Here is a 26851-nt window from a genome sequence, read left to right on the forward strand (position 1 = left end):
TCTCATCCCTTATCCCTCATCCTTAATCACACCCCACGTGGTCGGTACTGTTATTTCCTTTGTACAGGAGAGGAAACAAGTTCAGAAAGGGTAAGTGATTGACTGAAGGTTACGTTGCTAGAAAGAGGGGAAGCCTGGGATGAACCCTGGTCTATCTGGCTTCAAGGTCAGCTGAAAAAAATTTTTTCCCCTCATTAGGCTCCTTGCTAATTTCCCTGCTAATTTCTGAAATTACTGGGGAGGTCAAAATGGATTGGTGAATGGGTTTTGGAAAAATGTCATAAAATATGTAAATGTGAGAGGTGATTAATTCTCAATGAAACAGTAGGAGCCTAAACTGAAACTACAGATAAACACAGACTACTCCATGATGTATATATAGACATATCTATTTAAATGAAATGGTTGTCATGTGTTGCTTTGTCAAATTCAAGCTCCAAAAGTTTTATGACAGAGGGATAATTTCCTTCCGCAGGATGAAAATTTATAGGAGTTCAGAGGAAAATATTTTCGTGACCATACTGAAAATTTAGCGTCAGATGCGTTTAGCATCATGCTGTGAGTGCTGTTAGTCAAAGCATAAACAGCCTTTGGGCCGGATGTGGCTTTCTTCAAGTAGGCTGGCTCTTTGACGGGGGGATTCATTCTGCAACAGGCGGAGAGAGGGATCAAGGCAGGATGAAGAGGTTACTTGTGCTTGTGCTGTGTCTCACCTTACTGAGTTTCTTCTCAGGTGAGCATTAACTCCCGAACCGATTTCTGTGCTGACAAGATAAACTGGAATAAGTCTATTTTATATTTTTAAAGTATTTTTTCAAAATTTCAAATAATATGTAATGTATAATAATTCAATGCTGCTTCTTTTTTTTTCTTCCTAAGAGCAGGCTCCCGGAATTGGTATAATTAGGGATAAATTATTTTTTTAATCTTTAAACATATTGAACACTAATTCTCAACAATGCTGATAAATCTTCAAGGATACCGCCTTTTAGAGTTTATCTGAGATCATCAGAATTTGATATACTTTCTTTTTTCCTTTTTTTTTTTTTTGGCTACGCCACATGGCTTGTGGGATTTTAGTTCCCCGACTAGGGATTGAACTCAGGCCCACTGCAGTGAAAGCAGGAGTCCTAAACACTGGACCGCCAGAGAATTCCCTTGATATACTTTTATTATAATAGTATCTTTTAGAATTTGTGTGTGATTATCAAAACTTGACTTACTTTAATTATAATATTTTCTTTGAGGGATCGTGGGTGCTTATCAAGTTTAATATAATCTTATTGTCATGGGGGAATTTTCTAATAACAACTTAAACTTGATTTAGTGTATTGAGGATTTAAAAGAATCCCACCAAAGCAACCCTGAGGGACAATAAACACACTGACCAGCGAACTGAAGAAAATACGTTTAAAGAAACATGTTCATTAAATTAACAGCCACTTTTAGAGGAGTGAGCCGTGTCGGCAGCAGGTAAATATGCTACAGTTGTGCAGCTTTTACTCTGAGTTAACCATATTAGAAACCATTAAAAATTTCCCTCTGAGTCCTCTGGAATGCCACATCCTTTGGGACAGGTCCCTTTGAAAGAACTTTTGTGTGTTGACCCAAATTGGACTTGCAAATGCTTCGCCTTGGATGGTGAGATGGAGCATGGATGCGTGTGTCTGAGAGTGCCTAAGGTCCCTTCCTGACTTTTTCAGGGGCCTCCCCGATTCTGACGGAAAAGCAGGCCAAACAGGTCCTGAGATCCCGGCGCCAGGACAGGCCGAGCAAACCCGGGTTCCCTGATGAGCCCATGAGGGTGAGTTCCGGGCTCTGGCTGTTTGAAGGGGGAGGGAGGTCCTTTGAATGCTTGTTCATGAGGAAACCAAATGCGGTGCTGGCCCCAGCGCAGCGTGGGTGCTGGATGGAGGTTCTGTGGAGTCCCAGGTGTACGGTGATGTCACCGTCTTATTCGCGCCTGTTCTTCTCCGGAGGTGCCAGGTCTGCTCCCCTACTGTTCGAACCGTGTTTAAAGTGGAAACGGTGGGGCCGATGGTGGGAGTCCAGAACCCCGCGTGGGCGGCTGGGTGGCTCCCCTGAACGGGATGCTCTAGGGAGCTGTGCCCTGAGGCTGGTGCCAACCCCATCTTCGCCCTCTTCCCTTGGGTGCCGGGCAAGCTGGACCAGCATCCCCGGCTGGCGGTGCTCTGTCTGGGTAGGCAGAATCTCTGCCCCTGTTGCCACCAGGTTCCACCCTCGCCTTGCGCCTCTGATTTGGGTCTTTGGCCTCAGCTCTGCCCTGTAGGTTTGTGGCATCCGCCTAGTCTTTCTGAACCAGAGTACCCTCCGCTGCCTTCATTCTGTGACGTGTGGCGGGTGCTCCTAGACCCTGCCACCCTGGCCTCAGGCCACCTGGGGCCTGGCTTGTCTCTCCCTCCCATGATGGAAGTGCTGATGCTCCTGGTGTGTTTGCCCCACTCAGGTGAGAAGGGAAGTAGCAGGGACCCAGGCGGAGTCAGCATGTCTGTGAAGCCGTGGCTGTGGTCAAGGCTGGTCTCCCTCCTGTGCCCACATCAGCCGGGCCGCACGCTCACCCTCTGTTCATTGCATCTGTGTGTGGAGGCCCAGAGGATGTGCAGCAGCACTGGCCTTTGCTCCCTGCAGAATCGTGTGGGTAGTTGGATTAGTTCATTTACAAGGCTCTCAGTATGAGGCCGGGTCGCACAGTGGTGAAGAGTACTGGCTGCGGGCAGACTGTCCCGGTTTGAATCTCCCCATTTTCAAACTCTATAACTTTGAAGAAGTCTCCTCACATTTCTGTACCTCAGTACTCTCGGCTATGAAAAGGGGGTAAACAATATTATGACTTATATTTCTATAACATTATTATTATAAGAGCATGAAACAACTACTTTATGAGAATAAAATAAAGTAATTCATAGTAAGGCACTTAAAATAGTACTCAGCAAGCAGTAACAACTCCCTTGAGTATTAAGTACCGGGGTCGGGGTGGGGCCGAGGCTGCAGACAGTCGCCTGGGTTTCTGCTCAGAGTTGGTGGCAGACACAGAAGAATCAGCAAATCACTGTTCCACAGAATGGCTTAGAAACGAGCAAGCGATTCAGGCTGTTAAGGGTGGACGTGGCTTTGTTCTCCTTGGTAGAAGTCAGAGGTGGCTGGAATCTCCACACACAGGTGGAAGGGGTCTGGGAGGTGGGCCGGCGCAAGAGCAGCAAGGCTTCGTGTACGTTGGACTTGACCTTGGGTTCAGTAGAGGACAATCAAAGCATGTCTCGAATGGGGGAGTGTACAGTCGGGTTTTAGACAGATGGCTTGAGATGCATTTAGAAGAGGCCCAGGATTGAAGTCTGAGCACACCAGGATTGAAGTCTGAGCACACCAGGGCTCAGAGGTGGGCAGAGACAGAGGATCCCGAGAGGATGAGAAGGAATGTGAGAGGATATTGAGGGAAACCAAGCCTCCAGCACGGGGGATGAGGGTTGGGAAGGGGCGGGGTGGATGGTGAGGGAGCCAGTGGTGAGCAGGATGCCTGGCCCGAGGGTTCCTGGGGAGCTCCAACTGGCTCTTTGCTCTTTTGGGGCGATGTCTGGAGGGGCCGTTCCAGAGGCTCTTCCTCAGGGGCCCTGGAGGCTGTGGGAGGCTGGTTCAAGGGGCTCTGAAGCAGCAAGGCCCCTCCAGGTGCTCAGGAGACAGGCTCTGCTCAGCTCCAGAGCTGGCTGGGTGTTTTCTCTGCTAGCATCTGGCCCTGGCTGCCCTGAGCTCTGGTTGTGGAAGGGCGGCCTGGGCAGGGACTGGAGGTGGTTTAGGCATCAGGCAGCACGTGGGTGTGGGTGTTACGGCTCCTACGGCTCCGCTTCCGCCCCCAGCTTCCTTCCTCCCCCCACGCCAGCTACACTTTATCCCCAAACGCTGCTTGGTGTGGTCCTTCCCTGCCCAGAACTTCCAAGAGCTCCTTCTCTGACCATTTCCCTCTTCCCGGCTCCTGGTCATCACCTGCCTTCATCTGTGACAATCCTCTGCTTGCCTCTGGCATTGCTACTTTACTGAATATCTGGCTTTTTGGGTTTTGTTGGTTTTGGTCATCTTTTATAGGCTTGACCACCACTGACTCATCTTAGCTGCCTCGAACCTGCCTGATCTAGTTTCTGTGATTCTCTCTAGACTCACCCACCATTTCCCACCCATCCAGTGTATGGTACAGTCCTGTATGTCCGTCACAAAGACACTGACCTGTGTCCAGAATCCTTAGCCACTCAGTCAAGTTTGGAAAAATGCCTGTGTGACCTACCGTTGAAATGTGAACATAAATATGCAATAAGTTATTTGGCGGCTAGTCTATACCTGTAGTTCTCATCCAGGGGTGATTTTGCTCCCCCACCCCAGGGACATCTGGCAATGTCTGGAGACATTTTTGGTTGTCACAACTGGTAGGAGGAGGGATTGCTATTGGCATCTAATGGGTTAAGGCCAGGGATGCTGCTAAACATCCTACAATGCACAGGGCAGCTCCCACAACAAAAATGATCTGTCCTGAAATGTAATGGTGCCGGGGGTGAGGAACACTGTCTCTGACGATGGACAGCCTCTTTCTCTTTTACTGCGCGTGTCACTCTGTGTGTCTCTCGCACTGTCATACATCCACCCACATGCAGTACTGGCTGAACCAACACACAGTTTCTGGAATCACATTTTTCTTAGGAGCATGTTTCTTAACCTTGGCCACATGCTGGAACCAAATGGGGAGGTTAAAAATCTGATGCCTCGGTCCCCCTCACAGAGGGGTGCCCCGCGGTATGGCCTAGGCATTGGGGAGGGGGGTGAGAGCCCCCTAGGTGGCATCAGTGTGCAACCGAAGCTGAGAACCAGTGGGCCAAGCCTTCTGGGGGAGACCCGCCATGGGTAACAGCAGCTCCCGTGGTCCGGTTGGGAATGCATTTAGCTGAGTGTTGAAGTGAGGGTCTGGAGAGTAGATGGGATAGTTGTTCAGATGCAGGTCAGAGAGACAGGGTGAGAGGGTCAGGTGGTCGGTCAGAGAGCACTCCTTGCTGACCACGATGGGCACTTAATCCTACTTAACCTCGACCGTGCCCCGCCGAGTACCAGGCACTGAGGGCATAGACTAGACGCTCTTTGTTCGTTTGAGATGCTTCTGTCCACTGCGTGGTGACGGACGAGCCAGAGCGTTCCAGCCTGTTTCCAGTTCTCTAACAAGGTTGTCTGGCACATGGGGTCTGAGGAGAGGGCCTTCAGGCTCCAACCGGAAGGAGGAGAGAGACTGGTCAGGCTTCTTGGAGGAGGCACCACCGAGCTGAGGGAGGCTTGAAGGATGTGGCGTTTGCAGGCAGTGCGGCGGTGGGCGAGGTGGGAAGAGAGTTTCCCCTCAGTGTGATTCCAGGCGGTGTTCTGCACAAACTGGTTGTGGACTTCGGGCTTTAGAATGAGGATGAGTCCTTTCCTTTCTTTTCCTTACAGAGAAAACCCAGTTTTCTCTGTAAAATGCAGAGTTTGGCCCAGAGTCTGACTAGAAGGTTCATCCCAGGTCTCATACAGAATATGAGGGTCTGGATAGAGCTTCAGGACGACCAGGTTCTTGGTGCCAGTCAGCAACTGGGAGGAAGAGCCCTGGCAGCTGGCTGTGGACTTGGTGAGGGCCAGAGGGGTTTATCTGGAGGCCCTGGAGGGGCTTATGTGGGCGTCTTTCTCAAACACCAGGGCCTCCCCGCCTCCTGCTGCCGTGCGCCCGGCCTCCTGCACTTGTCTGACCTGGTTCCCCCTTGTGGCTTGTTGTTGACTCTTCCTTTTAAGGGATTTACTGAGAGCAAGATGAATAATACGAATCACCTGTTATATAAAAAGAATCAATTCACCCCCTTTAAAAAACATTACAGTATTTTGTATTGAAGTACAGTTGATTTACAATGTTGTGTTAATTGCTGCTGTACAGCAAAGTGACTCATTTACATATATATAACTCATATATATATATATATATTCTTTTTCATATTCTTTTCCATTATGGTTTATCACAGGATATTGAATGTAGTTCCGTGTGCTGTACAGTAGGACCCTGTTTCGATTCACCCCTTTTATCTGAGCGGCTGACAGATGTCACAGCCATCCCAGCCTGCATCACTGCTGAATGAAGCATTGGACGCAGTGACCCCACGTTTGTCAGCAGGTCACCAGGAGGCCGTGAGGTGGGACTTCTGGCCAAGGGAACCACCCTTCCCTGCTCCTTACCTCTTGCCGAGACCGCCTTCTACTCTCCTTCTTCTTCGTGCAAACCATCTGCTTACATATCCCTTTGCGAGAGATGGACACACCGTCCTGTGTGTTCAGGATGGTACATATTGCGTGTATGTGTGAGTGTGTGTGAGTACGTGTGAAGGTTTGTGTATGACTGTGCATGTATGAGGATATATATGTATGTGAGGGTGTGTGTGTGAGGATATGTATGTGTGTATGACTGTACATGTGTGAGGGTGTGTGTGTGTGTGTGTATGTGAGCATTTGTATATGGGTGTGTGTATGATTCTGTGTGTGCATGTGTGTTTTGGAAAAGGCCTTGCAGGATAGATAATCTTTTCAGAAGCTCTGGATTCCAGTTTCCTCTCTTTTGACCTTCACTTGATTGTCTGGGATTTATGGGATGATGGATGATGGGCACAGAAGGTCCTCTCGGGGCCAGGTTGGAAGGACCTGGCTGTCATGGTGGAGTGGACTTCCGTTCTGTGCTCAGTGGGAGCCACCAAGGGATTTGAAATTGGGGAATGATGTGATTAGGGCTGGCGTGCGGGAGCCGTTTAGAGGCTCAGGACACAGCCTCTTGAACGCTGGCCTTCAGTTACCATGATACATGGGACGTGGGAGATTACATTTTTGGACATGTTATTGTACCTCCTTCCCATGGCAGCCTGGAGACAGACAGGTGGGCTGGGACGGATGAGCAGAGGTAGTGATCTCTGGGAATGCGTGTGCCCTCGGGAGCTGAGCTTTGAGACTCACGTGCTCACCACTAACTCAAAATTACCGAGATATGACCGGGTGGGTTATTTCATTTCGCTTCTCCCCTCTGAGGGACTGAGCGGAAGAAAACCCTTTCAGAGAGGGGAGAGGCCATTGACGAGAGTATATGGATGGTGCTTTGGGGAGGTATTAAGAATTCAAAATGAAAGCACATATGAAGATTTGCAGTAGTCTCTCCTCAGGAGTATCTATAAAAGAATGTTATATTCTTGACACTTGGCTTTAGTATTGGCAGATGTTGGCTTCTGTGGGATGATATGTGTTTCGGAAACAGGTTCAGACAAGCTGTGCCCACACATGCAAGGGGCTGGACCGTTTTGACAGCTTGTATCCTGCCTATTCATGGCAACAACCGTTCTTTTTTGACTGTGTGGTGGATAACGCATTGAAAAGATCACTGGTGTGCCCTGCATTGTGGGGAGGGCTGGCTTCCACCCCAGAGGAGTGGGAACACCTTGCTGGTACCGTTGATGGAGAAAGGTAGGGCCTCAGTGAGGATGGGGGGAGAGAGGAAGAGGATACCCGGCCCCGGGGAAGAAAACAGGAGGGGTTCTGAGTGCATGGAGGCAGCCGGGGAGGAAGAGGATGAAAGGCCCAGAGCTGGGGGATGTGAACACGGGTCAGAGAGAGGGGGCAGGTGGGGAGGTAGAGAGGGCCCAGACCTGACAGATTCCCTGTGGCAGGAAGTAGCTAACACATTTATTTTATGGCAATGCCTTGACATTGAGTTAGAACTTGTTCTCAACTCTGTGCTGTGATTACCCTCTGAAGCCTCCAAACCGTAGGAAAAGTCTGCTATGCACAGCAACCTTGTGTTAGTGGTTCTTTGGAGGAATGACACATGGCAGGTGTGTGCTGAAGGGGGCTAACAAAAGAGGGAGGTAATCGCTCAGATCTGGACGCTGCAGTGGTGGAGAAACACGAGTCCCAGATCTTCAGAGATTTTGGGGAGCTGGGTTCTGGATGTCACAGCAGTGGGATAGGCACTCCAGGAAGCCTGGGATTCATGTGGGGACACCCCATCTGGAGACATCTGGGTTTCAGCTGAATTCATTTACTACTCTAGGGCTTAGGACTTCAGTTTGTGAAGACATCATGTCAGAAGAGCTTGTAACAAAGCCTCAAGATCCTAATGGAGGAAAAACAGTCTGAGAATCTGATGAAGACAGGGCTGTGTGAAAAGAAGGACTGGGCTTGTGGTTAGAGGGAAGAAGCTAGAAAAAAGAATCCTGAGCTTTCCCTGGAATGTGTCCTCAGTCATGACTGTGCTTCTGTTGATTTTCAGGGATTAGGGCTGAACTCTTGCAACTCAAAAAGTGGTCCCCAGCCCGGCCGCTGGGCTTCACTTGGGAGCCCAGAGCCTCAGGCTCCTCCCCACACCTGAAGGCGGATCTGGGCCACAAGGCTGGGTGACCGAGGTGCACATTTAAGTTTAAGAAGTGCTGTCCTAGAGAAGTGGCTCTTAGCCTGTGCTCCCGGCGTCCTGGGGGCTGGGAACCAGCCTGCGCTTGTTTTGTTTTGACACAAGGATCGCTCTTCCTTCCTCTGGGCACTCTGCTCATGTGATTCCTGTTTTCCAGGACCCCTGGCTCCTGGTTTCTCCTCCTGCTTTGTGGTTTTTGCTGCGCAGTTTCCTTTGCTAGGTTCTTAGCCCTTGACAGTCCTTTAAATGGCAGAGCATCCCAGGGCTCTGCTGTCTGCCTTTTCTAGTCCCTGAGCTTAAATATCACCTCTATGCTGATGGCCACACACTCCTATCTCTAGCCTGGACTCTGTCTGTGAGCTCCCTCACACAACCGTCCACTTGGCTGTTTGCACTGGAACATTTAACCAGCACCTCGGACTTAACAGCCTCAAGAGGAATTCCAGATTGTTGCCTTACACCAGCCCTGCCCTTGCCTTCCACGGTGGGGTAAGGGGGGCCACCTCCTCCTAGTTGCATGGGCCCCAAATCCAGAATCTGACCACTTTTCATCCTCCCCTGCCACCAGCCGAGCCCCTAGAGTGGACTGAGCAATACTCTCTTACCCTGCCTTCCTCTTCCTCTCTAGATCCCTCTGCATCTGTTCTCAGCAGAGCAGCAAGAGTCAGTTCTTAAAAACGTAAACCGGCTCCCATCTTTCTCCTGCTCAGAACCTTCCAATGACCTCCTGCCTTACTCCACAAAACTCCATGGCCCTGTAGTGGCCGACGAGGCCCTAGAGGTCTGTCCACTCCCTCTGCTCGCTCCTTGGCCTCTACCTGCATCTCATCCCTGCCCCGCACCCCCGCCGCCGTTCCGGCCACGCTGGCCTCCGCATTGCGCCTTGAGTGTGTCAGGCTCGCTTGTCCCTTCACTGATGTAGTTCAGGCTGTGTGGAAAGCAGTGTTGCGTTTATTCTGTAACTTGCTTTTTTTCACTCAATAATACGTCTTGCTCTAGCTCATTTTAAATGGAAGCATAGGGTAAATGTATGATGCTGTGGTCTGAATGTTTGTGTCCCCCCAGACCCCAAATTCATATGTTGAAATCTTAACTCGCAAGTGATGGTATTAAGGGATGGGGCCTTTGGGAGGTACTTAGGTCATGAGGGCTCTGCTCTCGTGGATTGTAAATGGGATTAGCACCCTTATAAAAGAGGCCCCCCAAAGCTCCGTAGTCCCACCAGCCACGTGAAGATATAACGAGAAGTCTGTGACCTGAAGGAGAGCCCTCACCCACCCGTACTGGTACCCTGATCTTGGACTTCCACCTCCTGAGCTGTGAGACATAAATTTCTGCTGTTTATAAGCTGCCCAGTTTGTGGTGTGCAGGTTATAGCAGCCCGAATGGACTGAGACATATTACAACTTATTTATTTAGCCCTTCCTGGAACGATGGCCATTTTACTTATTTCCAATGATGAAGATCCTTGTACACATGTGTGTTTTGCCGAGTTCAGTGATAAGAAATGAAATTTCTGAGTCAGAGGGTTTCCGTACTTCCAGTTGAAATGGGTACTGCCAAATTGCCAGACTGACTTACCAACTCCCACCAGTAGTGTGTATAAGAATGCCTAGATCCCTGTACGCTTGTCATCACTTGATATTATGAAAGTTTTGTGTGTACAACTTTCAGAATGGAAAGAAATCCTATCTACTCTTCTATCTGAATATGTCTATGGAGACATGTTGCCAAACAATAAGGACATTATTTTCTCCATGATAAAATTTGGGGCAAATTTATACTTTTTATTTTCATGCTTTTTGCTGTTACTTAGTATATTAGTTTCTTAAGGCTGCCATGACAAAGTACCACAAACTGGATTGTTTGAAACACTAGAAATCTGTTTATTTATCTATCTATCAATCAATTAATTAATTTTTAATGGTCGTGCCGGGCAGTGTGTGGGATCTTAGTTTCCCCACCAGGGATCGAACCTGCACCCGCTTCAGTGCAAGTGCAGAGTCTTAACTACTGGACCACCAAGGAGGTCCAACAATAGAAATGTATTCTCTCACAGTTTGGGAGGCTAGAAGTTTGAAATCAAGGAGCTGGCAAGGTTGATTCCTACTGGGAGCTTGGAGGGAGAATCTGTCCCATGCTTCTCTCCTAGCTTCTGGTGGTTGCTGGCAATCTTTGGGATTTCTTGGCTTGTAGCTACATTACTCCAATCTCTGCATCTGTCTTTACATGGCCTTCTTCCCTGTGTGTCCCTGTGTCCAAATTTCCTTCTTCTAAGGATGCTAGTCTTTGGATTTAGGGCCTGCCCTACTCCAGTATGACCTTGTTTCCAAATAAGACCACATTCACAGGATTCAGGTGGACATGAAATCTTGGGGGACATTATTCAATTCAGGACATTCAGTTTTTTATTTTTAATAAATGTATGTGTAGTTTTCACCAAAAACAACACAGGAGAGGGTTTAAGAGTAGGGCAGCAGGGTGTTGAGTCTGAATCCCAGCTCACCACTTACTGGCTATCACATCCTGGCCAGGTTGCTTAAACTCTCTCAGTTTTCTTATCTATAAAATGGGATATGATCATCAAACCTACCTCAGAGACTTATTGTGAGGGAAAGCATGCAAAGCACAGTGCCTGAGTGATGACATTGGCTCTCATTCTTCTTGTTTTTTACAAAGCAGCAGCTGAATAAATACTTTGTAAAATATAACAAAACAAAAACCTCTTTGGCTCCTCACTGCTTATAAGGTAAGGGCCAAGTATCTTGGCCTGGGAGACAGACCAGCCCTAAGCCACCATTGTGTCCCATTTCCTGCCACTCATCCAAGGCCGTTTATGCTCCAACCACCTGGAACTTCTCATTGTTTTTCAAAATAAACCATCCTCTCCCTGGTCTCAGCATCTTTTCACAAATGATTCCCTTTGCCTGCAGAGCTATTCTCCATTATTTATGCCTGGTACCCTCCTCTTCCTTCTCAATGTCACTTTTTCTGTCTCCCCTGAGTTGGTCCTGCCCTCCTAGTACTCACTCACAAAACAATACTATATATAGGTACATCTATATGTATGTAAATTTCTAGAAAAAGGTCTAGAAATATGATCAGTTGACTCTTAATTGTGTCATCTCATTCAGGAGGTTAAGCTTGCAGGTACTGATCTAGGGAACTTTATATTTGATGTTTAAATTTTAAACTAACAATATGTTCATGTGTTACTTGTATAATTACAAATAAACATTTAAGCCATTCATATTTATTATACAAAACTTGGAAACCAAGAAAGGGTCAAAAGAAGAAAAAGAAAATCAGGTGTAGTCTTACTCCCTCTCCCCAAAGACAGCATTACCATTTTTGATGTATTTCTTTTTAGTCTTTTTGTGTGTATTTTTAAAAAGTATAATCACACTCTACAATTTTATATCCTGGTTTTTCTCTTAATATTATAACATACACATTTCCTCATATTATTAGAAACTCTTTATAACCATAATGATAGTGAATTACCCTCTTTTGTTCGTGAGATCATTTCCACTATTTTTTTTTTTTTTTTTTGCGGTACGCGGGCCTCTCACTGTTGTGGCCTCTCCCGTTGTGGAGCACAGGCTCCGGATGCGCAGGCTCAACGGCCATGGCTCACGGGCCCAGCCACTCCGCAGCATGTGGGATCTTCCCGGACCGGGGCACGAACCCGTGTCCCCTGCATCGGCAGGCAGACTCTCAACCACTGTGCCACCAGGGAAGCCCCCACTATTTTTGTTTTTAATTTAATTTTTATTTTATGTTGGGGTATATTTGATTTACAATGTTGTGTTAGTTTCAGGTGTACAGCAAAGTGATTCAGTTATACATATATCCATTCTTTTTCAGATTCTTTTCCCATATAAGTTATTACAGAAGAGTAGAGTTCCCTGTGCTCTACAGTAGGTCCTTGTTGGTTCTCTATTTTATATATAGTAGTGTGTATATGTTAATTCCAAACTCCTAATTTATCCTTCCCCCCGCCTTTCCCCTTTGGTAACCATAAGTTTGTTTTCAAAGTCTGTGAGTCTGTTTCTGTTTTGTAAATAAATTCATTTGTATCATCTTATGAGATTCCACATATAAGTGATATCATATAATATTTGTCTTTGACTTACTTCACTTAGTATGATAATCTCTAGGTCCATCCATGTTGCTGCAAATGACATTATTTCATTCTTTTTTTATGGCAGAGTAATATTCCATCGTATATATGTACCACATCTTTATCCATTCCTCTGTCGATGGACACTTAGGTTGCTTCCATTTCTTGGCTGCAATGAACGTTGGGGTGCATGTATTTTTTCGAATTATGGTTTTCACCAGAAATATGCCCAGGAGTGGGATTGCTGGGTCATATGGTAGCTATATTTTTAGGGTTTTTTTTTTTGCGGTACGCGGGCCTCTCACTGTTGTGGCCTCTCCCGTTGCAGAGCACAGGCTCCGGACGCGTAGGCTCAGCGGCCATGGCTCACGGGCCCAGCCGCTCCACGGCATGTGGGATCCTCCTGGACCGGGGCACGAACCCGTGTCCCCTGCATCAGCAGGCAGATTCTCAACCACTGTGCCACCAGGGAAGCCCTATTTTTAGTTTTTTAAGGAACCTCCATACTGTTCTCCATAGTGGTTGTACCAATTTACATTCCAACTTACCATGTAGGAAGGTTCCCTTTCCCACTATTTTTTCTGTTATAAACAACACTCTAAACTTTTGTTCTTAAAGTGCTTTTAATATTTTGAATTATTTGCTAAGGATATGTTCCCAGAAAATAAATGATTGGATCCAAGGATATGAATACAGTATTTTAAACCTTTTAGTATATATTACCACATTGCTTTCTAAAAGTTTTTAAAAATAATTTATATCTTGTCATCCAAGAGAATGTTCCAGTAGAGGTTTTAAGGTAAAGATAATGGGAGCATGATATGATATCGTAAGTTGGATATGAGTTGGCCATTTCTGGGGCAGAGTGGATGCAGTTACAGAGGACTAGGGACGTGTGGGTGTCTGTGTGGACACCTTGGTGCCACTCATTGGCATTAGAAACCTAGGAGAAGAAGCAGGTTGCCTGGAATGATGGTGTGTTTGAAGTTCTCTGACAGTACCTGCCTTTGTACTTGTTTCTTCTGCTCTTGTCTACCTGGTTAACTCTTACTCATTTGTAGAGATTCACCTGAAATGATGCCTGTTTTGAGAGGCCTTCCTTATGCCCCTACCCTCCCACCATGAATTAGAGCATCTCTCTGGCCTAGCACTCACAGCACAAAATTGCTATTTCTGACTTGAAAAAAAAATCTCTCTCTCCTACTAGACTGCTCTAAACTGCTTGAGCAGATGGACTGTTTGTTTCACTTCTGGGTCCCCAGCACCAAGCACAGAATTTGACATTTACTAAATGCTCATTATACTTGTTTCCATTCCTTTCTTTGCTTCTCTCCAGGGGAGAAATTTTGTAGGACATTACTCTACCATAGAACCTGGAGGTTATTTCAAAGAAATCTTCTATTGCCTCACTTAAATTCATTAAATTTCTCTTAGTTGTCCCAAATTTTAGGGAAAAAATTATTGCCAACTGCTGGGGTGAACCATGGAAATTCTCTAAAAAAAGATGACATCCGAGCTAAAATTATGTCCTTTGTGATTGTATTCGTAAGCATTTGTGTGCCCTGGGAATATGCTTTCCATTTTGGCCTGTGTTCCTTTAAGGAATGTTCTTGTGGGGCAAGTATAAATCATATTAGCTTTATTGTACATAGTCTTTGTAAAATATGCTTTCATATTTAGCCCCTTGACAAATGTATGTAGTAACTCCATTACCCTTTTGTTCCCTGCGATCTCCAAGACCAGTTCAGAGCGACTGAGATACAAATTGTGCACATCACTCGTTTGCCTTCTTTTAGGGCTGAGCCTTCTAAGTGGCCCAGAGCAGTTAAGTTCTGAGCCACCCTTCTGCCTGTATGATTATCTTGCTTTTACTGATGAGCAACATAATTCTTCCAAATGTCGATGGACCTTTACTTTCATGCACATGTCACGGGAAGGATTTTGCTTTCTTGGAAAAAGGTCCCACCTTGATAGAGTAACTGTCTACTTTATGATTCTCAGCTTGGATCAGGTTCCAGTGGGTATTTAATTTCATTCTCACACCTCTCCTGTGCCATCATAAAGGACCCCCTCCAATTTCTGCTCTAAATCTTGAGAACTTATTTACTTAACTCATTCCAGTTGGCATTGGACACGAAATGCAGATACTAGTTTTTGTTTTGCTTTAATTTTTTCCCTTGAAACAAGGAAAATCTAAAAAAAGCACTTAGGTTTCATCTAGCCCCTCTTTCTTGATCCAGGAACATTTGAGATGATCATTAACGCTGGGTCGTTTCTAACTTAGCCAACACAATTGTTGAAGTTGTGGTTTTCAGCAGATTTGCAGTTTGGCTTTTCATCTTTGACTAATGATTGCTTTTAGGCCTTTGTGGCGTATTCATTTCCCTAACATTTTAAATAAATAGTGAAATGTCATGGAAACCAGGGCTTGTTTCTTTCTCTCTCTATGTGTGTGTCTGTTTTGGTTGTTTTTCTTCAACAGTGATTTCAGCCTCTATTTAGGGGTGTGAAATACATATTACTCTTTGATGCTTTTTATGTACATTTGGCCTGAGCCATTATAATGAGCAGATTGACGCAGATGCCCAGGAGCCTCCCAAGGAGGATTTAGTCAGATTATGGAGAAAGAAGAGTCATTTCATTTATTCATCACTTGCTTGTACATTTCTCCTGTGAGTTTTATTGAGGCCCTACTATGTGCCAAGCACTAAACCGTATACTAGGTATTCCTTGGACACTCTCATCAAAAAGCCAGTTGGGGGCTTCCCTGCTGGTGCAGTGGTTGAGAGTCCACCTGCCGATGCAGGGGACATGGGTTCGGGCCCCGGTCTGGGAAGATCCCACATACCGCGGAGCAGCTGGGCCCATAAGCCATGGCCACTGAGCCTGCGCGTCTGGAGCCTGTGCTCCGCAACGGGAGAGGCCACAACAGTGAGAGGCCTGCATAGCGCAAAAAAAAAAAAAAAAAAAAAGCCAGTTGTGGGGCTTCCCTGGTGGCGCAGTGCTTGAGAGTCCGCCTGCCGATGCAGGGGACATGGGTTCGGGCCCCGGTCCGGGAAGATCCCACATGCCGTGGAGCGGCTGGGCCCGTGAGCCATGGCTGCTGAGCCTGCGCGTCCAGAACCTGTGCTCCGCAATGGGAAAGGCCACAACAGTGAGAGGCCCGCGTACCGCAAAAAAAAAAAAAAGAAAAAGCCAGTTGGGTATTTGGCTGAGATGGACAGGGATTAAATGAATAAGGATGCCAATGAGCATATAATTATAAGTGGTGTATAAATGCTGTATATCAGTGGTGACATTCTTTCTTATCACCACCAATCTCATTGGAAAAGTCTTTAACTATTGGGAAGCTGTCAGGTTCATGATCACAAATATAAGTTTTCCAGAGTTCTAATTTCCCCTTGAAAGCTCAAATTTTATCATTTTATAACAAGCAGTGTCAGTTTTCTTGGAAGTGATAAGCTCACTTCATTCACTTTTGGGAAGATGTCTGCCAAACACACGCATAAAACACACCTAGTTCAACTCTTGACACCAACAGTCCCCCAGGTGCTTTTCCTTGAGAAAATCATTGTACTTTGTTGTGCAGCAAAAGTGCTGCCTGCATGCTTCCTGTTGGTCATTTTCTACAGCTTCACCAGGGCATGCTTCAGTGAAACTGGCATTTTGAGAATGTTTTATGTGTATTTATTTTAACTGCGACTGTGTGATGAAGGATATGTCGACCACTAGGACAGTTGGGTGCTACTGCCTTGACTCCTGCCAAGGCGTCAGTTTTACCCACCAATGCACACAGTGAGAAGGCAAATGTCTTAGTATTACTCGAAAAATAGTTTTGACATCATGGACCCCCGAGGGGAGCACAGACCATGCTTTGAGGACCACAGCTTTTTTTTCATTCAACAAACATTTATTGAAAGTTTCCTGTGGACCAGTTCCTGGGAGAGATGCTCCATCTACAACCTCAAGGCATGCTCACATCTTCCATATCTAATAGTAACCAAAATTAACTGAGGAGGGCTTAATAAAGAGACTTTTTACAAAGGTGTGGCAAGATGAAGGTGAACCAACAAGAAATGATAAAGGATGCAGGGCTAAGGCTCCTGAGGCATGAGGGCGGAAGGGAAGAGTGTGGTTCCCAGACCCGGAACGGCAGCCCTCTAGGAGCTGGGTCTTCAGGGGAGGGATGCAGCCAACTTGCCGAGACTCCTCGGGGAGGTTGCAGGGGAATACATACCCTCACCTCTCCCCTCCTACCTCTAGTCCACTGCTGGCACCTCCTATACGCCAAACCCAACCGGAAACCCCAGGACAAAAGACTCTGTGGTTGCAGTTCATCTAGGTCAGTCTCTTAGTGCAAAAGGCCAGGTGAAGGAGGGGAGAGAATGGGTTTAGAAGTGAAAATGGAGACTACATGTTTGGCACAGAGCTTTATTTGTATCATTTCATTTAATCCCGGCAACCCAGTGAGATAAGTGCTAGGGCCATCCCCACACTGCAGACGGACAAACTGAGGCTGGAGAGGTAAAGCAATAGTATTGGCAGGGTTTTGATTGGAACCAGACCCTGATCCAGACCCAGACCCAAACCTCTTAGCCTCTCCACCACACCGCTCTGGCCAACAGGCAGCAAGAAGATGGCAACGTGGGTTTCCTTCAGTGAGCTGCTTACATGGAACAGTTGAATAAGCAAAGCTGTATGCTGAGAAGTCTTTGTTCCTTATTTACAAGCCTCCACACTGCCTTCCTGACTATTCCTGACTGTTCTTCTGGCCAAAGATTCCTCAGACATGGAAGACAGGGCAGAGTTCAGCCCCAGACTCACAACAAACGTGTCCAGCAAGCTGCTGGGGAATCCTTGTTGGATCCCATAAGGAGCCCTCCCAGCATCCAACCCTTCCCCAGCTGCCCCGGAGACTCCACGCCCAGGACACAGGGTGCATTTTGATGAGTTAAATGAAAACAACGATAATCAAAACAATTTAAAACGGCATGAGTCCTGGGGGAAAGAAAAAACATTTCAGGAAAATTGGACACCTCATAATTCATTCCTTTGCACAGTCATTAAATTGAAAAAAAAAGTTATATTTATAATAGGATGTAGACTTCCTAGGGGTTTTTCTTGAAACTTAAAAACTCAAAGTACTAGACTGGACCGTCTGTTAAAGCTTCATTAATGCCGTAGGAGGGTTTTCATGATTTAGGATTTTTATATCTATACATTAATCTTATATTACCACATATGACTACTCTCGCCCAAGGTGAAATGCCACTTCTCTGATTAATGGCCTGCAGCTTTGGATTACCCATATGTGTTTATGTGGACCGTTCCATGCACACTTTGCAATGATTCCCATCCCATAATCTCAGCACCAAGGCTTATTTCAGGGCAATATCGACAACATACATCCTACAAATTAAAAGCCATTTTTATCTCTTCTGGGGGGAAACATAAAGTTCACATGCCAATATGTGAGCCAAGACACATGGCACCTCCACTAAAACATCTGATGTGGCCCAATTAAGTCCCTACCATCAGAGCGTGGTCACTGCTAAACAATAACCAGGGCTATGCCAGGAGAAGTCCAGAGAGCTATGGGGTCACAGGGAATCTGAGAAGGCTGCCTGGAGGAAGAAGCATCTAAGCTGAGGGCTGAAAAGTCAGATAGGAGTGAGACAGGAAAAAGAGAAGGCACAGGGGTGTCCAGGCAGAGAAAATAGCATGAGATTAGCGAGCAGAGCAAGTGTAGCCAATCCAGGGAAAGACGGAGTGCAAAGGGTTGATGGGAGAAGAGGAAATGGGTGAGTGTGGGTCATCCGGAGCCCCGCAAAGCACTTACGGAACTGGAATTTCTCCTGAGCCCAGTGGAAGCCATTCAAGTATTTTAAGTGAGGAAACAACATGGGTAGATTTAAAAAAATGTCACTTTGCAACAGGATAAAGAGATAGACAAACAAAACAAACAAGGATTTTTCACTCTCTTCTTTGTAACTTTTTATTGTTACATAATTTCAAGACAGATGTATCACTGTTGTGATAAAAAAAACAATAAAGCCATTTTCATGTTTTAAAAACCTACCCTGGCAAAAGACCGGAACAGATACTTCACCAAAGAAGAACACAGATCACAAACAAGCATATGAAAAGATGCTCCATATCATATGTCATCAGGGAAATGAAAATTAAAACAGCAATGAGATACCACTACACACCTATTGGAATGGCCCAAATCTGGAACACTGACATGATCAAATACTGGCGAGGATGTGGAGCAACAGGAACTCTCATTCACTGCTGGTGGGAATGCAAAATGGTACAGCCACTTTCAGAGAGCCTGACAATTTCTTACAAAACTAAGCGTCCTCTTACCATATGACCCGGCAATCATGCTCCTTAGTATTTACCCAAATGAGTTGAAAACTTACGTTCAACACAACAACCTGCACACAGACGTTTATAGCAGCTTTATTCATTATTGCCCAAACTTGGAAGCAACCAAGATGCCCTTCAGTAGGTAAATGGATAGATAAACTGTGGTGCATCCAGACAGTGGAATATTATTTAGCACTAAAAAGAAATGAGCTATCAAGCCATGAAAAGACGTGGAAGAAGCTTCCATGCATATTACCAAGTGAAAGAAACTAATCTGAAAAGGCTACATACAGTATAATTCCAATGATATGATATTCTGGAAAAGGCAAACCTATGGAGACAGTAAAAAGATCAGTCATTGCAAGGGTTAGAGGAGAGGAAGGGGTAAATAGGCAGAGCACAGAGGATCATAAGGCAGTGGAAATATTCCGTATGTTACTGTAATGATGGATACATTATGCATTTGTCCAAACCCATAGAATATGCAACACCAAGAGTGACCCCAATGTAAACTATAGACTTCGGGTGACGATGCTGTGTCAACATAGGTTCATCTCTTGTAACAATTGCACCACTCTGGGGCAAGATGTTGATAATGGGGGAGATTGTGTGTTTGTGGGGACAGGGGGTATATGGGAAATTGCTGTACTTTCTGCTCCATTTTGCTGTGAACCTAAAAGTGCTCTGAAAAATAAAGTCTATTAAAAAGAAAAAAGGAAAAAAAACCTACCCTGGCTGTGGGGTGGAATGTAGAGGAAGGAGGTAAGACGAGAGACAGGGAGAACCCTTCAGATGCAGTGGCAGGGATCTAGCAGGAGGGTGGGGACTGAGACTGGGCAGGGGCAATGGGGATGGGGAGATGGGATCCAAGAGCATCCACGGGATTTAGGGGTTGCTTGGCTAGTGGGGGTGGAGAGTGGGGAAGAGGAGGGAGCCCAGGAGCAGGCTGGAACTCTGCTTTACCAGCCATGTGGGGTCACGGCCAGACGCGTGGAGAACTACTGCTGGTGGTCTGGGCAGTGCCCGTGGACCACTTCTCTGTTTGCCATCAGGGGATGGAGAGGCAAGGTATGGAGGGAAAGAAGAGAATTTGTAAGTGATTAAGACAAGAGAAGTAACGCTTCACTCTTATTTAAGAAGCATCCTATTGATTTATCATTTTTTCCGGTGTATCATCTATATGGGATAATGCAATGAGAAACAATACACAGAAAACTCACAGCCTGAACTGGCTTTGTTGAAGATCAAGCCACGTTGGGAAGAGAAGGTTTACCCTGAACCTGGAAGTGACACTCCTGTTGATCGAGGGCAGAGCAAGAGCAGACTGAGGGAGAGGAGGGGGAGAGACAATAACTGCGTGCCAAGGAACAGCCGCCCCTCCTCCAGCTGGATCAGTGTGTTCAGTGGTCCATGATCAACGGATGCACAGCCCAAGAAGCCGGCTCCTTTGCAGCAAACATCAGTCACGGCTATCATTTACGCTCTTTACTTGCTTCTAAGGGCAACAGCACACCCCTCATACGCCATCATCCTGGTACAGCTGCTGGTTTTCTCCACCCTGTCCCCCATCCATCCTCCCCCTGGCTCTGCGCAGCTCCGGAGGTGGACCCCTAGAAACTGCATCGCCTGGATCCCTGGCGGTCTGGCTTCTGCGTGGGCTTGGCAGGAGATGGAGGGCGAGAGGAGAGAGAGGATGGGGTATTTGTCTCCTGCTCTTTGCCTGCTTTACAGAGGCTGACCCCTTGCCCTGGGCCCTGCAGGTCTAGGCATGGCCATGGGACTTTTCTCTATTGCTAGTCCCTGGGTACTGGAATGTGCTTTGGTGGTTCCCTTAACCCTGTTTACACGGCTGTGAATGGTTCCTTCATTAAATTTCCTTTCGGTGAACCATCTGAAGGAGAAATTGTGGTTCTAGAGAAGCTCGGAGACCAACAAAGCTTTGTTGTCAGTGACAACCATGGACCAGGGCAGGAGGGGGCCCTCTCTGCTGTTGTGAAGAATGGCGGGAGGTGGTACATCCCGCGAGGAGGTGTCCTCCCTTGCTGGTTACAGTGGCGTTATCCAGAGCCACAGACCAAGCCCAAGGGGTAGTTGGTCATCACCTTTTCCCTCCTTGCAGGAAGGCAGTGCTGGCGAAGGCCTCTGCAGAGCTGTGGCCCTTTCAGGGCTGCATTTGGGCAGATCACCCTGTTAGATTGGAGCAGAAATGGTGGGGGGTTGTCGGACGTGGGGGGATGTGGGACGTGGGGTGGGCGGAACGGGAGGTAGAGTGACGGATGGAGGGGTGAGGAAGCTGGGACAGCCTGGGTGGCAACGGTGGAGACCCGGCCTGCAGAAGTGGCAGAGGTGGAGGGAGTCATCTGAGAACTCTTCTGGAGATAGGCTCTGAGTCCTCACGCTCAGTCTCAGGATGAGTCTGAGGGAGACACGATGGTCCATGTCTGGCTCGGGTTCCTGAGTCGATGGAGAGGCTGGTCACAGAGATGGGCAGCACCGGGCAGTCAGCTGCTGTCTGTTGTGGACACACCAACACATAGAGCCAGTTACATTTCATAGACATGGAATCATACAACATGTGGTCCTTTGTGACTGGCCTTTTTCACGTAACATAACGTTTTCGAGGTTCATCCGGGTTGTAGCATGCATCATTCCTCGCAATGGCCCTATAGTATTCCCCTTGTATGGGGATACATTACATTCTATTTATCCATTCATCTGCTGATGGACATTTGGGTTGTTTCCACTTTTTGGCTATGATGAATAATGCTGCTGTGAACAGCTGCGTACACATTTCTGTGTGAACATATGCTTTCACTTCTCTTGTATACACAATTGCGGGGTCAAATGTTTACTCTGTTTAGCATCTTAAGGAACTGCCAGGCTGTTTTTACAAAATGCCCCTTTATCCCTAGTAACTTTTTTTTGGTTTTAAAGTTTATTCTGTTTGATAATAGTATAGCAACTCCAGCTTTCTCACAGTTATTCCTTGCCTTTTAAAAAAGATGATTTTATCACAAATGTCTGCTGCCATAAATAAATAAATAACTAAATATATTAGTTATGCATGTTTTGAGCTTTATTAAAATGTTGTCACACTATAAACACTGTCTTCTTGGACTTTCTCTTTCCACTCATTATGCCATTTCTAAGACTCATCTATGTTGTTGTATGTAGCTATAATTAACTTTTTTCATTGCTGTATAATATTCTGTGTTGTGACCCTACCATAATTTATTTATCCATCCTCCTGTCAATGGATATTTAACATGTTTCCAGATGTTTCCAGAATTTTGCTACTACAAATTTATTGCTGCTGTGAACATTCGTATCTGCTCTTGTTCTCAAAGTGACCAGCAACATTCGCAGCTGGGAACTTGCTAGAAATGCAGATTCTGGAGCCCTAACCCAGACTCACTGAATCAGAAACTCTGAAGGTGGGGCCCCAGCAATCTGCAGGTTTTAACAAGTCTTCTGGGTGATTCTGATGCCTGATGAAATTTGAGAATCATTGCTCGAGGATGTAAACGAGAGTGAAATTTCTGGATTGCAGGCAACCGATTGTTTTCCAAAGTGGTTGTTCCATGTAACTCTCCATCAGCAGTGTCTATGAGTTCCCATGGATACACACTCTCTCAGCACTTAGGGTTGGTGGCGGTTTGTGCTGCCCTCAACCACAGCTGTACCCTGCACATGGGCAGCTCGACCATCAACCGTGAATAAAAGCTTCTCTTCGTTGTGGGTTTGTTTTGACAGGAGTACATGCACTATCTGCTCCGCCTGGAACACCGTGCTGAGGAGCAGTTCCTGGAGCACTGGCTGAATCCCCACTGCAAGCCACACTGCGACAGGAACCTGGTCCATCCTGTGTAAGCAGGTCGGGACCAGCCCTCGGTACGTTCCTTCTCCCAGGCCTTCTGTTTCAGGGAGACGGCGGTGGGCAGTGCAGGCATGGCTTGGGGGCCTTCGAGAGCATGGTGTTAGGGGAACCAGCGGGTGAGCAGGTTATGGGTTGGAGAACGGGAAGAGCAAGGCAAGAGGTCGGTGGGAGCCAGGTTGAGAGGACCACTGGGGACGCGCACGGGGGCCTGACTCCTGCTGAGTCACCAAGAGATCCCAAGTACCGGAAGGATGTGACCCTATTTGGCATCCAGAAAGGGTCCCTCTGGGATACAAATCGGGAGAGACATGGCTTGTTGAGACTTGGGTCTCTCCAGGTGGGGTCAGCATCCATGGGCTTGACTGGTGACATCCATCACAGACGTCACCATTGTCACCAGGATCAGCAACTTCTTTACTGCCTCCCCACAGCCTTCCAGACTGGGACTCTGCCCAGCCTGTGTCCCGTCTTCCCTCTTCCTCTGGCTTTGCCCTTTCAGTCCCCCTGACCTGCATGGTTCAGCATTCCCAGCACAGCCCACCTCTGCACCTTTGTTCCTGCGAGAGGCTGTTTGCTGCTTCGCTCACAGTGTGTGTCCATCTCCTCGTCCCCTTTCCAATTCTTGCTAGATTACATAGCAAAATCCCTTCAGAGGTTAAGCCTAGTGAGTTTCATTTCTCCTCTGTAATTTGTATGTATTAAGCAGGACAGGATATAACTGGGTACTCGATCATTTGCTGTTAAGAGAAATCTTGTTTCCTTGTTGTTTATTTTGTGCTGCTGTGAATTGACACAGGAACACTCCCTTTAGAGGATTGCTCTTTATAATTTTCAGGGTGCTATCGCACAAAATCTCTCATTTGATTCTCTTAACACTCCTGTGTCATTGCAGGGCGTGTGTTTTAACTCTGTTTTATAGGGGACCTAACTGAGCGTGATTAAGCTACTAAGTCATGCTGGGCAGTATTTGGTATGTCTGTCTTCTGACAACTCCAAATCCTGCAAGCTTTCCGCGGGCGGTACTGCTGGAACCTGGGTGTGTGTGTGTGTGTTGGGGATGGGGGCGGGCACGGTCCTCGTGAGGGGCTTTAACGGACAATGAGAGGAGCATCTCCTAGGAATGGAACAGGAGTTCTGCTTTTGAGGGCTAGGGGCTGGGTTGACATCCTGCTCTGGTCCCCACTGCCTCTGGATCCCTGTTCTAGGTCAGACGTTCTCCCACCCCTGGCACCAGGGACTTTTTTCCTCCAGCACCAGAAGCCCGCTCTTGGCTTCTTTCAGAACACAGCACTGCGGAGTACTTAAGAGCTCAGACTCTGGAGTTGGGTGGACTTGGGTTTGGTGCTCTGTGTTCCTGCTCTGTGACTTTGGACAAGTCACCTAACCTCTCTGAGTCTCCATTTCTATATCTGTAAACTGGGGTAGTGATGATATCTACAGAGCCTGGAGCATAGTGACTGGCTCCATGAGCAGAGGCACTTGTCACCATGGTGCAGGCCAGGTGAGGGGAGAGGCTTCTGGGACGCTGGTGGTGGTGGGGCGGGGGTTGCTCCTGCCAAACAGAGGATTCCACGGAGGCCTCGCTCCAGGCAACATCCATTTTGACCAGGAAAACCAGGACGTAGTGGCCGGAGGGATGGGTCGGCTTGGAACTTGGAGTCAGATAGCATTCAGATTGTGATTCCATTTCGGAAAAGATTCCTAACTTCTGTCTCGGTTTCCTCACCTGTAACATGGAAGAGTTCCTCCCTCATAAAGCTGTTCTGAGCATCAAAAAAGTCAGTGCATGGAAAACAGCGCTGCCCTGGCACATGCTAGGAAGTGCTCCGGAAATGGCAGCTTGATAGCTGTTTCCTCCTCCTCCCCCCTTCCCCTCCTCTCCCTCTTCTCTTCCCCGCCCCCCAACTCCCTTCTTCATTTTTATCAACATCATTGTCACATTAACATTATTTTCTTGTTCTTTTCCAGTAAGCATTTTGATAAACAGCGGCCCGGATACTATTGAAACAAGATGAGGCTCCTTTCGTTTCTTTTTTCAGCTGTGGAATGGACGTCTTCAGGCTTTGTGAATTGTGGGCACAGCAAAGGTTGCCTTGGGGCTTGATGGCAGATATTTATGCTGCTTCATCTGACTAACCTGCACAACTCATTAAAACCAGTCGCTTAAACTCTAGGCCCCCGTCCCTGCCCAGCAATGGCCTTCCTACCACGGTGGACGGGTGAGCAGAGAGATCTTTCCTGGGGCCGGTGGAGCTGGGCCTCCAGAACAGGAGAAGGGTTCGCGGGGAAGCCTTGTTCAGCTAAGTGAAGCACACTCCTTGGGGTGGCTGGGGTTTTGGTCATTGCTTTCTTTTTTTTCCTCTCTCTCCTTTTCTGCTCTAATAAACACTGGTGTTAAGCCTGCCTTCCATGGTGTCTCCTTTCCTCTCCTACAAGAAGAGAAGCAGAGGTTTTTCTTCCTTGTTTATCTTTGTGACTCCAGGATCAGAAAATTTACTGTTCTTTGAATAGGTGAATGGATAAAAATACAAACACCCGGCAGTTTTTCAGAAGAGCCATCTCTTTTGGTAAAGAGATTCTTTACCTAAGGCCAGCTCTGGAAATAGAGCCGTAACTTAGTACCAGCTCTACACCCTGGTCTTCTAGCCAAGGGGACACTTCTTATGGAAAGTGGGTTGCAGCTTCTGTATCCTAGTGCTCCTCACCTATCTACAAACCCCAGAATCAGAGATTGGACTATCAAAGACCAACAAAAGCAGAAATTGGGAGGGCAAGGGAAAGTGGACCAGGTGATCCTAGGGAGAATGTAATGACATCCTCAAAAAGGATAAGGAGAGATGCTCGTCCGCCCTGGGCTACAGAGGAGGGTCTGTGCCAGGGGAGCCGGGAGGGCTCGTCCACGAGAAAGTTACTGAGCTTCTCAACAATGATGATACTAACATTTATTTTATCTCTATTATGGGCTGAATCCTGCACTAAGATTATTACATACAGCGCCTCATTTGATCATCACACTGTGGACAAAAAATGGTTGCCTGCCGTTTCAGTAAACCGTGAATGTTGCCGGCCATCAAGCCATCAGCCACTGAACTGCCCTTGGACCGTGAGTTCGTCCTGAGGGGAATTCAGGATGGAGAAAAAACAGGATACTGACCCTAGATAGTGAAGATGCATATCTAAGGAATACTTTCAATGAGCCCAGACTTGCAACTTCCCAAACATCGAAAAGCACTAAAATCATTAACTTGAGATGTCTGGTTTTTTGTGATTAGCAGTAATCTTTCAATTCAGCTACCTGTGTGTTTGCTTTATTTTTGTTTCCCAGCAAAAAATCCTGTGTAGGGCTTCCCTGGTGGCGCAGTGGTTGAGAGTCCGCCTGCCGATTCAGGGGACACGGGTTCGTGCCCCGGTCCGGGAAGATCCCACGTGCCGCGGAGCGGCTGGGCCCGTGAGCCATGGCCGCTGAGCCTGCGCGTCCGGAGCCTGTGCTCCGCAACGGGAGAGGCCACAGCAGTGAGAGGCCCGCGTACCGCAAAAAAAAAAAAAAAAAACACCCAAAAAACCCTCCTGTGTATAAGACTCCTCCCTCACCTCTTCAGAGCAGTTCTCAGAGCTATCTGCGAGGCTGTCTCCCAGGCAATAGTCCTCAGTAAGTTCCCTGAATAAAACTTAAAATATTTAAGCAGTGCATTTTTCTTCAGTCGACAACACCTACTCTGTGCAGTAGCTGTGGTTATTCTTCCCACTTTATAGATGATAAAACTGAGGTTTACAGAATTTAGGTAGTGTATTAGTTTTCTACCTCGGCTGTAACGAATGACCAGAAACTTAAAACAACACACGTTTATTATCTTACATTCTGGAGGTCAGAAGTCCAACCTGAGTCTCATGGGGCTAAAGTCGGAGTGTCAGCCTCTCTGCAGGCTCTCAGGGTGAATCTGTTTCTTTGCCTTTTCCAGCTTCTAGAGGCTGCCTGCCTCTCTCATCTTGTGTCTTCTTTCCTCCGTTTCCAAGGCCAGTAATA

General features: G+C 47.0%; 1 protein-coding gene across 2 annotated transcripts; it reads left to right on the forward strand.

The window, feature by feature from the left end:
• The first annotated feature begins 659 nt into the window (after positions 1-659).
• C18H17orf67 (chromosome 18 C17orf67 homolog) lies at positions 660-25930 on the forward strand. 2 transcript variants are annotated; one of them, XM_060082535.1, is made up of 4 exons: positions 660-733; positions 1704-1804; positions 22704-22841; positions 24796-25930. In XM_060082535.1, the coding sequence occupies exons 1-3, from the start codon at positions 679-681 to the stop codon at positions 22818-22820; spliced, it is 273 nt and encodes a 90-aa protein (XP_059938518.1). In that variant the 5' UTR covers positions 660-678; the 3' UTR covers positions 22821-22841; positions 24796-25930. The 2 variants fall into 2 exon arrangements, with proteins under 2 accessions (XP_059938518.1, XP_059938519.1); XM_060082536.1 differs by having other exon boundaries at positions 24867-25930.
• The last annotated feature ends 921 nt before the right edge of the window (positions 25931-26851 follow it).

Source organism: Mesoplodon densirostris, chromosome 18 (genome assembly GCF_025265405.1).
Source record: "Mesoplodon densirostris isolate mMesDen1 chromosome 18, mMesDen1 primary haplotype, whole genome shotgun sequence".
Taxonomy (NCBI): Eukaryota; Metazoa; Chordata; class Mammalia; order Artiodactyla; family Ziphiidae; genus Mesoplodon; species Mesoplodon densirostris.